The 13,334-nt window shown below is 44.5% G+C and overlaps 1 protein-coding gene across 1 annotated transcript in view; it reads right to left on the bottom strand.

Moving 5' to 3' along the window:
• Positions 1-1,159: 1,159 nt before the first annotated feature.
• The window catches only part of Adgra3 (adhesion G protein-coupled receptor A3), a 103,532-nt gene continuing 91,357 nt past the window's right edge, over positions 1,160-13,334 (bottom strand). The window contains exons 16-19 of the mRNA XM_039092758.2: positions 12,833-12,956; positions 4,971-5,116; positions 2,845-2,940; positions 1,160-2,713 (exon numbers count right to left, since the gene is read on the bottom strand). Coding sequence (XP_038948686.1) covers positions 1,471-2,713; positions 2,845-2,940; positions 4,971-5,116; positions 12,833-12,956 — 1,609 coding nt within the window. The 3' untranslated portion in view covers positions 1,160-1,470. The remainder of the gene's footprint in view (positions 2,714-2,844; positions 2,941-4,970; positions 5,117-12,832; positions 12,957-13,334) is intronic.

Below are 13,334 nucleotides of genomic sequence, written 5' to 3'. Positions count from 1 at the left end.
CAATTGTCTCCTATTGACATGGAATATGAAGGCCAGTGCTTTAGCATAAAGTCAAGAACTCTTTCAGTTAAACACAAAGCATAAGGCAACCAATATAAAGGCCAATCTAGGAGACTCCGGAGTGAAGGGTAGCTTCATTGAGAGCTTCTCTGTATTCAAAGAACAGTACCTGTGCAGAACACAAGAACAACCTCTAAGAAGTTAAACTCAAGGCTACGGATGCGACACGGTTAGTAAAACACCTGACCAGCATGAACAAAGCCCCGAGTTTGGGTCCCAGCACTATGTAAACTGGACCTAATGGTACACATCTGTCATTTCAGCAAGAGAAAGAATGGAAGTCATACTCAGGTATACAGCAAGTGGGGGTTCAGCCTAAGGTATATGAGACCCTGTAGGAGAAAGGAAGGAGAAAAGGGGTAGGAAGCGAAGATCAACTTTAACTCAACCATAAACTACTGAAAAGCTATGAAACTGTGGAAAATAACATCAATAGGATCAAAGCGATATGGCAAAAATATGCAATTTACACAACAGGTTCCAATGGTATTTCCATTTTTAAAAATGACTCTGTGAGATTAACTCAGAAATCCTTTGACACAAATGTTATATTCAGTAGAGTTAAGCCAAGAGTACATCTGATGATTTATTTATGCTTGATTCACCTTGAAAAACACCATTTCACAAACTTTATTAAAATACAGCTGAAATGCTCTCAAAATGCATGCATGTATGTATGATGTATGTGTATGTATGTATATATGTGTATGAGGTATGTGTATGTATGTGTATATTTGTATGTATGTGTGTATGCATGCATAATGTATGCATGTGTGTATAAGTATATTGTGTATATGTATGTATGCAAGTATGTGTATGATGTATGTATATGTATGTGTGCACATATGATGCATGCATGTATGTATATGTATGTATATGTGTGTGTGTATGTATGTATGTATTTATGTATGTGTGGTGGAAGCCACATACAGGCCAGAGGACCACTTATGAGGGGTGTCTCCTTCCTCCCAGGGATGAGGTCAGTTTACAACTGACAAACCAGGATGCTTGGCAGGCAGGGCCTTTAACCCATGGAGCCATCTCACCAGCTCCTCACATGCTTTTTACAGTGTAAACATAAACCACCAGCACAATGACAAACTTCTATTTATTTTATTAAATACAAACCTCAAATGTTAAGTAGATATAACAGATTCTAAGAAATTATATTTTCAACTTCCAAAATATCTTATTGGTACTTTGATAAGTAAAACAATGTTTAAAACATGTTTTTAACCTCTGGGGAAGGGCAATTTAGGAATATAAAATAAGTAAGTCCCAAAACTCACAAGAATATTCAGAACTGTTTTGTATCCCTGGGGTGGCTGTAAACAGTTTGTTTCTAAGAGTTCATAGCTTAAAGGAATGTGAGTGTCACAGTTTCACCCTGTCTTGGAAGCCCTCGCAGTGCTACACAGTTGTTTCATGTTTCCACAGCCCAGTCCTAATATTGCCAGTAATATCAGTAGCTAGCAGGGGTCCTTCCTGCCCATTGCTTTTAACTGGTCCATTCTGAACAGCTAAGTTCAGGCCATACGACTTCTGCTGGCTTTCAAGGTCAGCTGCAGCTGGCTTCCTTGGCGCATCTTTCTTACTACTAGTTGAAAGAGGCTTTTCAACATTTCGGCCACTTTTGGGAAGCGTGCTACCAGCATCACTGCTGTCTTGTTGGGGTGGGTTGCACTGCCTCTCTCTATAGGCCAGGTAAGCTCTCCGACTCCTCGAATGTCCTTCACTGCTGCCTGGCCGGCTCTTAGGTGAGCCGCTCTGCCCGCTGCCTTCCACGCTCGTGGGGACATCATAGGCATACTCTCGCAGGACCGTGAGTCTGCTGGCCCGGTGTCCTTTACTTCGGTTTTTATGATGGCGGCTTGGATGCATGTTTGCTCGAAACTGCACGTCTAAAGGAGCCACATGCATTTTAATATCGTTATCCATCGAGTGTTCGGTCAGGCTGTTATCAAGCTGAGGTGTGGCACTCACAGGTAAGGCATTGCTGTGGTACTGTGCTGCAGCAGCCTGCAGGTTCGTTAGCTTGCAGCCCTGGGAAGAGTTTTTGAAGCTCGATGCGCTTTTGTTTGTGCATGAAGACTCTGCGCTGCTATTCGTGCACTTTGGAGCCTCTCCGTTAGCCGCACTTGAGGTGGGAGGCTGGACATTGACTTGCACCGAGTAGGAGCCCCGTCCCGGGCAGCACATCATGATCCACGAAAGCCTCACGTCCTCCCTGTTGATGCAGTGGTGCACCATGATGAAAGCACTGAAGCTCAGACAAGAGGCTCCAAAGAAGAAGCTGAAAACCAAGTCTAAAGGGTAATCCAGAGAGACCGCCATGGCCCCGAACATCCACAAGGTGATATACAAAAGCAGAGTAAGGCTGGCCCCCAAAAGCTGGGACTGAAAACTGTGCTCATTTTCCAGTGTGGATGTAGAGATGAGAGACAAAGACATGGAGTCCTGAGGATTGATTTCACCATTTTCATTAGCTGCCAATCTCTGCTGCTCTTCTGCCGGCTCCTTGAGCTCGTATTTGCGCTCAGGGTGTCTTTTCAACTGAATAAATATGCTTAGAAAATACATACAGTTTACAAAAGTGATGAAGCTGGCAGGTCCGTAGAAGGCTCCCAAGGACGGTTCCCAGGCCATCCAGCAACTAGGAGAGAACATGGGGAACTAGCTTAGACACTCTGGATTTCAATAAAGCGCTTAGGAGACTGCCGTCAACTGTGCCCACAAACCACCCAGGTAGTGCGCTCAGGTGTACAGAGAACACGGGGTACTCACTAGGGTGCACTGGGCCGGCTGCCATAGTTCTTGATGTTTGCTGCTGCCGTGATACCACACACTATGATGGGGATCCCGCCACCAATCAGGTAGAACCTAGGAGGGACAATGGCTCATTATCCTGTCTATACAGCTGGTATACTTACTGCAACGTCGAAACACTTTACACGTCATTCTTTGAAGACTAATTACTCTCATTCCAACAACACACTGGGACACTTTCAGTGACTGCCTTTTAAAATGACCTGCATGATTTTGGTTTGAATCTTTGTCATGCTTTGTTCTGCTTTGCTTTTCTGGTTGTTTCTTTCCTTGTCGAAGGAGTGTGTGAGCTGGGAAAGCTGGTCAGCTGCTGCCACCCTGTGGCCAGATGGAAGAACACTTGCGTCTACCTAGGCTTTTAGCATGTAGTGTTTTCAGGGAAAGTGGCTTCCATTAAATTCAGCTGGTGAGCCAAAACCCTGAGTCTATTACACAGCAACTTTAGAGAGTCAAACACATAAAATACGGTAGGAAGAACTGTGAAGGGTGAGATTTCGCAGACTTCAGCTAGCCAACATTCTTCAGTTCTCTCACACAGTGACAGGCGCCTGAGACAATCCTGCAGCGTGCTCTCCAGGCTGCATGAGCAAACCAGCTGAGCTCAGGCTATCTATCTAGTGTATATGGTGTTCTTTTTCATTCCGTCCATAGTTCATCTACTGGAATCTACCCCAGGATCACCACACTCCTAACTTCTCCCCAGATCCTGCTCAGTGTAAGTGTTTCAGTGACAGCAACTGTGGAAATGAATTGGGTTGAGCATGGTAAACCTCCCTGGGGCTTACTGTGCATGCTATTTTCCTGTAGCATTTCTACTTGATGAAAACACCATCTGCAGAAGCCAGCTTACTGCAACCATCCAGACATTCTCACCTTTCTGACGCTCACACTCTTCCACCCAGCCAATCCCAGAGACTCCCCTCCCCCAACACACACATCTAGCACATGCTCCCTGGCTCCAGTCCTCCGAGAAAACCCAGGGACGCACTGACGTCCCTTATTTTCAGGCGTCCCAACTTATGCTCCACACTAATACCTCACCATCCTAACAGGACACTCTCAGGGCCACTCGCTTCCTGAGGTAAAGCTCTCCAGTAGCTATACTCATTCTAACAGGGCTATCTGTTGTGTACCTCTGGAAGAGGCAGGCATGAAATGCATAAAACTCTCAAGAAGTTTACAAAACTCATGAAGCTTACAACTTACACAACGTAAGAGGCTTTTCCCTGAGGTACTATAGGCAATAAATGGAATTAGTTGGTGACACTTGTCTCAGTCACCCACGTTCCTGCAAGTCAATCTAACGAATCGACGAGTTCCCCAAGATGGACTTGAATGGGCTGAATCGGTTACTTGGTCTCCCACTGCTCAGTGTATGAATAAAAAGAGACTCCCCAGGAAAATTAACGTCAAAGCCCCTCCACCTCAGCCAGCTGTCCCCTGGGACCCAGCTCCTTTGGGCCACATACCCTAGGCTCAGTCAGTCTGATGCTCCTTCATTTAGAGTACGCCTCTACCATTCCCCTAACCCCAAAGCGGCTCATGGCAGCAGCTCAGCACATGCCCTCCTCTCACGAGGGGCTCCTTTGTATGTGCAATTCTGCACTTTCTGGAGGCCTGACCAACATGTAGTCCACAGTCAGTTCTGCAAACTCTGGGCTGCTTTCAGCTGGGTCGACATCAGGCCTTCAGTGTATCTACTCACCACTGACGATTTTGCTCATCTTGCACAATCAATCCATTTACAATTCTTTTCATTGTAGAGAGAAAAAATTAATTCTTGAAATTAAGATCAATGACATGTGATCTCAAAAATTTTCAAAAAGCTAGTATTTCACAGAGAGCTGACACCTCCTCTGTGCTCAGCACAGAACCCCGAGACCCTCTCACTCCTCGGAGCCCTAGGGGCACAGTGCAGAGGCTGATGCTCGTAACACTGAGAGCCAGTCAGTCAGCCGTCACGTCTTTCCTTTCACCTCTCCAAGTCCACACCAGTGTAAGTTACCACTGTGGTTCAACTAAAGCAAACCCAACACTTAATGAATACTCAATACTTAATGAAAGAAAATAAAGGTTCAGGATACCGCAGCATGGGCCGTGGGGGGGCGGGCGGCTCGTCAGGATCCTGGCACCTCTTGGCTTTCTTCGTGACTTGTTTGTAGATGTTTCTAGCAGTGACTCCGACCCACAGCACCGTGGCAAGGGTAGAATAATGAAGAATGATCCCAACCTGCAAGTAAGATCGGACATGTATGACAATTAGAAGAACAAGTGTGTGCGGAGTCTGATGGAAACGCAGTAGGAAGGCGTATTGTGATGACTCCTTCATGTGATCAGGGAGAAGTTGAGGCTCATCACGGAAGACCGATTTATCAGTACGTTCACCTCCTAACTGCCACTGCAAGGAGAAGCAGAGAAGGGGAGGCTCTGCCTGAGAGCCACCATATTCCGCATCAGAGTGAAATAATGAGGCAAGGATTAAGCAGGTAAACTCAGAAGTAAAGCTTTCCCTCGGTTTAAGGCTGTATAGGTCTCCCTACCTGACTGAGATTCCAGCCGTCGCACGGGCCATCTCAAGCATTTCCTAAGAGGACACATTGTAAGGGCCATGTTGAAGAAAGCAGCGGACCCTGAGCAGGCACAAATCAAGGGCACCTGACAGTGTCACCACAGTGCAGCAAACAACACAGACTGGACTCACTTGCTAATGGTGACAGGAAGTATGCTGATCCCATGACCCCTCTAGGTAAGGTTGCAATGGAGGCTTAGAACCTTTTTTTTTGTTTTTATTAAGAAAATGAGCAGCATACATTAGCAGAGCAAGGACACAATCTAGAATCTTGTTTTCTTTTATGGGATAGGGGACAGAAGGTCAGACTAAGACTGAATCTGTAGCCTAGGGTGGCCTGTGACTCACTATGTAACATATATTGGCTTTGAACTTGCAGCAATCCTCCTGCATCAGCTTCCAAAGTGCTAATATTTATAGGCATGACATATCATGGCCAGCTTCCTAAACTAATGGCTTGCTACCTTTTCCAACAGTTGTTGTTCTTGACTCTTTGCTTATTTTGAAACAGAATGTCGAGGTCTCCAGGTTGACTTTAATGTCACCGTGTCGTGGACGCAGACTGTACTCCTTCTACAAGACCCTGAAGTACCGGGCAGTCCACTGCACAAAGCTTTACCTGGTGCTGAGGACGGAATCCCAGGTCAGTACCTTTGCCTCTCACAGTTATTACAACAAGAAAATCTTCCCATTAAAGGGGTAGCTCTCCAACCGTCAGGAAACTCCTGCTCACACCGCCAAACCCAGGTGGGTAACAAAAGAACAAGAGCCAGTCTGCAGCTAAAGCCTAGAGGCGCAAAAACCCCAAGAGGCTCTTAGCCAGGACAGCAGTGACCCAGAATAAACCTTGCAGACTCTGAAGTGCCAGGACAGTGGATCCCACTTAGCTGGACTAGAAATTCAGAAGTCGCCATCTCCTTGGTTCTCAGCAGTTTCACTGACTTGCTAGGTAAAAAAGGTTCGTAGAGAAAATCATCACAACCCTTTGTGCCATCTGAACCATCCTCAGGGTCTTAAGCAAAAGGAGCCCATGCAAACTTGCTACATAGAAACCAGTAAATTTAAGAAGAATCACGGGGTTTTTATTCAAAACTACAGGTTCTATTGCTGGTAAGTTAAGTAAGTTACAAACATTTCAAAACAGAGGGGAAACAAACAAAACACTTTTCTAGGAGAAAAAAAAACTTACTAAATGGCTTCCATGTTTTCTACGGCGTTTCTAAGTTTCTAGAAGTGTTCACTCTTCAAAATCTCTCCCACTAAAATGGTCATGAAAATAGAGACTTTCTGGGTCACAGTGACAAATAACAATCCACAAGAACCTGGAGAATGGAGCTGAGGTCCAGGAGAGAGGCTCCTGGTAGTGTGGTACTTTCCCCCCAACACTTGGGTTATGCAAAAAAATACAATCTGGTAGTCATACTTCCAAATAAACCAGAGTCGAGGAATTTTCTCAACAGTTTAGAAATAAGTAATCCACAGGGCACGGAAAGGACATACTAAATGCAATCTATCATTCCTTAAGAAAGATACCTTGGGCCAGAGAGAAGCATTCTATCCTGCAAGTTTGAGGACCACTGTTCAGCTGTGCAGAATCAAAAGGAAAGCTGGGTAGGTGTGGCATCCCCTGTTACACTACTCAGGACAGGAGATCTCTAGAGCAAGCTACTTGCATGGAATAGCCCTGTCAGCAAGCTTCAGGCCATGAGAGAGACCCTACCTCAATCAATAAATACAAAGTGACCCAGGAAGACACACACACACACACACACACACACACACACACATACACACACACACACACACACACGTCTCTCTCAATGGGGAGGGTAGAGAGGACAATTACTTCCACACTACATAAAAGGTATAAATGAATGAGCCTCAGGGCTGGAAGATGGTGCCAAGGGTAAAAGGGTGTTCTGTTCCTGCAGAGGAACCAGGTCCTGTTCCCAGTGTTCATGTTGGGATAAGCCCCACTTACTTATATGTTACTGACATAGTAATACAGACTCATATACTTACATTGCCTTTTAAAACTAAGCCACCATAGTATGTATACACTGTAGTCGGCCCAACAGCTATACCAAAACCAAACCAAACCAAACCAAACCAACAGCAACAAAACCCACCTGTGTGTTGAATATAATCACAGGTGAACAGGCAAAACTGATAAGAAACAGCTTCCAGAAGTCATAGTCATACGCTGTAAGCTACTGACCTAACACTTTTAGCATCTCCATGAGGCCAGCACTACTAATCCAGGGCTGCAAGACAGAGGTCCACTGGCAAGCCAACAGGCTCTTCCCACTCAAGTGTGATGCTCTACAAGGCCCCAGCCCTCAGCAGAGCACAGGACCAGAGGCGGGAGGATCAGATCAAACTTGAGTATTTTAATCACGTCTCTGCTGTGTAATGGCACAATAACTTGGGGCACTTTACCTCTATGTGGTTCAGTTTACATATTTATATATTAGACCAAAGGGTCTTCTAGGGTTAATATAAAAGTTAAAGGTTTGGTTGCAAGTAGATAGCTCTTCCTGTTTCCTGATTAGATTTTCCCCACTGGCTCTCCCGGGCCAGCACAGCAATTCTCTAGATAACAGATACAGAAGGACACGGTAGAAGGGCATCTGGCACGGTATTTGTAGATTAGATCACGGGACAGCAGAACAACAAGGAGAGTTAAGTAAGGTGCAGCCGAAGCCCTCTATGCATGGCTAAGAAAACCAAGGGCAGAAAAGGAACAACCAAACAATTACTCAGTGGAACACAGTAGAACACAAATTCCCTAAGTCCGGGCCAGGTCTCTTCAACCTCGCACCTCTGCCTCTGCTTCCTCCAACTCCTTCTACAAAACAGTTAAAGGTAGCAGAAAACTGGAACTGATTAAAGAACCTGGCAGCACTTTCAACCAATCATCATGGCACAGAATGTGCAATACCTCCCATCCTCTGTTGGTAAAGTACGTGATTCCTGAAAGAGGTATGAGAGAGACTGCTACATACATGTAATTACATGCACAGTGGTGCCTAAAAGTGAGCACATTAGGGCTCAGTGATTTCATGGCTGGTCTACTTTGAGACCGTCAAGTACAAAAGAAAGTAGCTAACTGTGGTGCCTATTAACATACGTCTGGCCTGTTGGCTCTCTCAGTATTACAACTACCTGTGCCCCTCCTCACCCTACCCTACCCTAAACTTCTCCAGCTCATGGACCTCCCTTACCCCCTTTTCGTTCCTACATAATCCTGCCATTTATTAGCAAATACCTTCTCTTTAGTCCTCTCTTCGTCTCCTTTGCTGACACTCTTTCTTTCTCTCTCAGCTTCTTTCCTTCCTCTCATGTCCAAGTGCAGTCTGGTGGCCATGTTCAGTGTACTACTTTCTCTCCATGCTCTGGACTCTTCCAGATGCCTCTGGCCATACTCTACTCCATATCTACAAAGAAAACCTTACCCTCAACTATGCCTTGGAACAGTCATGTTCTCAGTTCTATGCATCTCTGCCAAACTCCTCAGTTTATAGAGAAGCAGGGTACTGTGCTAGTCTGGAGCTCTGAGTGTAGACCAGACTGGCCTTGAACTTACAAAGATCCACACCCCAGCCTCCCAAGTGCTTCAATTAAAGGCGTGCCTATTATAGCTCAGTTTTAGAGACAGAAGAACATAAAGATCATTCTATTTAGCCACCCTGATAGATATTTTACAGGAGAAATACAGAAGCCTTAACCAGGTAAACTAGAACAAGTGGGTGAGGCAGACACAGAATGACTACCACCCACGGGGACCTGAAATCCTCACCAGGTTTCTCCACACACCCTTCCTAGCCCAACCAACTGAATCCTCCCTCTTCCAATGTGAGAGCAGAGCAAGCGGAGCAAGGAGAAGAGCAAGGAGTCATGTACACAAGAACAACACTGCTATGTCTGCTACATCCTGACAGTCTACTTTGTAAACCATTAACTGGAACATGTGTTCTGAGTTCCTGAGGATTCCATGCAATCCCTCTCCCTTTCATTGTAGAGAGGCTATAAAACACCATTTGGTCATCTGTACAATATCTCTTCCTACTCATTTCCTTAATGAATAAGTGAACATGTCCTTCAGGAAGCCCAGGAACACTTTGGGATGAAATTGAGGACAGTTGTACCAAAGTGCTCTGAGGGCTGTACTATCAGGAACCATGCTCAACAATGCCTGGGGCTTGATTTCTATCAACAAACACAGCCTTCTTTTTGTCAGTAACTGCAGAGAACATATCATAGCTCAGATCGTATGTTGGTTTCTTGATAAATATGGACAAACCAAACCATATAATTCTCACTTAGAATCCAGTGGCAGCTTAGAGTCCAGAGACAAGGAAGAGTAATTAGCTATTATGAAATCTTAGCCAGCCCTGACAGAGGTACATAAGAAACAGTATCTCTAAAACTGTGACTGACAGTACCTGCAACACAAGCCAGAAGCAGAGATGTGAATGGTGAGGGGCCAAGAACAAAGCAGCTGCCTTCTGTCTGTATTGTCTGATCCAAGACTTATCTGAAAGTAAGTTTTCAAGGGCAGAGGAATGGCTGATACAAATACATCACACAGCTGAGATGTGACTGTCAATACAGGCAGTGTTAGAAAATACTTACTGAGAAGTTAGTGTAAGTCTGCTACCATTAAAACTCAGTTGCTAAATCCTCTCGGCGATTGTTACAACCACGCAACTATTTTCAGGTAGTTCTTAAGAATACAGTGATGAATTTATCCCCAAAGGCAATAATACAACATGATTGGGCCAAGTATAGCTGGTGTCTGTGATAATAAATTATTGTTTATCATGTAATAACATCCAAAATCCACCGGCAAGATAAACTTCCTACCTTGACAATAACCTGTATCTAACAGTGTAAACCTGATTCTTAGGTAATTAACAAACCTATTCCTACTCTTCAGTTTTCTTACAACTACCTTGGATGAAAGAAAGTAGGTTACATTATTCATTTTTATCTCAGTAAAAATATTTATCAGCATAAATATAATTCCTCAGCGTTTCTCACTGGCTTTGTTCCTCACTATTCACTGCATGCCCAAGTGTCTCACTGTGCATGGCGGCATTCATTTGGTTGCTTCCAGGTTTCTGCTACTGCACATAACACTCCATGAATACTCATACCCATATGCATATGCACACTCACAAGAGCAAAGGCATTAAGCCCAAGAGGGAGACTGCAGGCTCCACAGTTTGCAAACCTTTTACTTTGAAGGTGAAGCCTCACAGGATGTCCACTCACATTCCCACCCAAGAGAGTCCAAGGGAGCCACATGTTCATCGGCACATGTGTAGAGTAGATGTAAACTCTCTATGTGAGGGGCACAGTAAAGAGACCACTAAAGCAGCGGCCCTATGATTGGGGGGAGGTTCTTCTTGTGAATAAGAGAGAGAGCACCCAGAGGCATCTGAAGGAGTTTTGAGCAGAGAGAGAAAGCAGCAGGCTGGATGTGACCACAGCTATCTGTCAGAGATAGAGCAGCAGGGGCAGGGGAACCTTGCATTACACAGGCATTATAATAATATATAAATTAGTCTGGGGGGAGGCAGCCAGTGCCAATAGCTAGCATGAGGGCTTTGAAATGCATAATGGGCACTTGTGAAAAGGACTAAGGGAGCCTGGAGGCCAGCATGGGCTTGCATATGCCACCCCGGGTATATGTTGCTGGAGACTCACAAGTCCTTTCTGTTCAAGGCAAGGGAAATGACACTTTTGGTAAGCAGGTACCTGTTTCACAAGTTCCTGAAGTGTGCTGGCTTTTACATAACACCCGGAAGTCCTAGTCCAGCTGGAGCTGGTTTCTGGACATATGCACTTCCTGAGCCCTAACCCACTCCTCTCCAGTACCATGCAGCACAGCTGCCAATGCTCCCTGCCATTGATCCACTATCGTCTAGAACAACGAGTCTCATATTGAACGCTTTCTACTGTAAGTTCTCTTGATCATGGCTTGCTTGCTTTCTTCCTTCCCTTTTTGAAGGCTGGCCTTGAACTCACAGAGATCTACTGGCTACTTCCTCCCAAGTGCTAGCAATAACGAAAGGTGTGAGCTGCTATGGCCAGCTCATCATGGTGTCTTCTCATAGTAATCAGAAAGTAACCTGCATATTGGCAGGAGATTGCGGTATATTAGTCACAGTTAGTCTTTTTTAAACTTTCATGTCTTTTCTAGTAATATATGTGGGAATTAGTTTTGTTTTTTTTTAATATATGTAATCATATCACCCAATAATTCAATTATCACTTCAATTTGCAGGTCAGAAACTGAGACAGACACACTGACTATATGAATCAGGATTTCAAACTGATATTTATATTTATTTTCACTGTAGCTTTACTAAAGTCACGGGATAGAGACAATTCCTATTTATAATAAATACACAAAGGCACTAAATGGAATGTCATTCGATCACTATAAAGAAGGCAATGTCATGTCCAACAACACAGATAATTACACAATGGTAGAATGTTACATACCCACAGAAGTCATAGGCAGACAAACAAGAGAAGGAGGGGACACCAGTGCTGTTAGAGGGGCGGGACCATGGGAGAGGCAGTTTGGTGGGTATAGGGTGGACACTCTGAGTTCCGTGAAGCAGGAAGTCTGAGATGAGATGCATGCCTAGCACTGTCTACAGCTCACCTGTGTACTGTGAGCTGAGGGCAGATCTCATGTGCTGAGTTTTAGGTTACAATTACAAAACAGTTCAACAAACCGCGCCCCTCCCCACTCAGCAAGGGGCAGAACCGAGATGCACGTCCGAGCAGTCCAACTCCTCATTCCTATGTTACACGTCTTACTCTTAGGTAAGCGATGCACAAGCAAAAGAAGGAAACTACGTATCCCACTCTTATATGGAGGACAGTAAGGTATAACCTTATACCTCAAGAGCAAATGTAAGTTAGAACAAGAAGTAAATTCTGAAGTCTTTACACTGAGCAAACCTAAGGTTTCTCAGTTTCGCCCAGTTCCTCTTTTTTCATCAGTGGATTAAGTCCTCCTTTAAAATCTGTCAGAAAAATGTCATTTCTTTTTCACTCAAAGTTGGGACTTTATAAACATTTAAATGAACTGTTAAACACCGTAAAGGGCCTGACAGATAACAGGCAACTGCTAAGGACAGAGACAAGCTTTTAAAGCTAATCATAGGTCTGGGAATAAATATTCAAAACCTTAAGAACACTGCTAAACTGCTTGGTGGGTAGGTATTAGGCAGGGTTGCAGGTAAAGGGAAGAGTCCAGAGAAACAGGGTTTTCATTTTACAGTTAATGAAACACAAAGTTGTTTTTTCTACTTTCATAATTTCTTTCCACCCTAAAACCTTTCAAGTTTGACTTACTGCTTGACAGACGCTGGCATTTCTGGTCTGGGTTATTCCTCCCACGAACACCACGCAGGTCAGGAAAATATGAAAGCATAAGTTCACGAGCATGTGCCAGCTCTTAAGACTGATTCGAATCAAACTGTGGGGGGAAAAGAGGAACACTCAGTCTGGAACACTGGCAGCAGGGCTCCAGTGAGCAGCTCCAGGTAATTTCAGCTGCACAAAAGATCACGTTTATATGCTTTAAGTTTAAAAACCTTACTAACTTAGCATATACTACACACACACACACACACACACACACACACACACACACACAGACACACACACACACAGTTTGACAGTCCATTTAACCTAACATTGTTTCTTAACACTTAGCTTACTAAAAAGACATGGACCCACAGCACACACAAAAGTTGTACACATTCTCCATTGTCAGAAGATGGACAACTGTCACTGATGATGTTGATGAAGCCTGAATTACATGCTTCACTATGTAGAAATGTCTTTACTGCAC

This window comes from Rattus norvegicus, chromosome 14 (genome assembly GCF_036323735.1).
Source record: "Rattus norvegicus strain BN/NHsdMcwi chromosome 14, GRCr8, whole genome shotgun sequence".
Taxonomy (NCBI): domain Eukaryota; kingdom Metazoa; phylum Chordata; class Mammalia; order Rodentia; family Muridae; genus Rattus; species Rattus norvegicus.
Note: the sequence above shows the minus strand (reverse complement) of the source record. Positions and strands in the feature narration are given on the sequence as shown.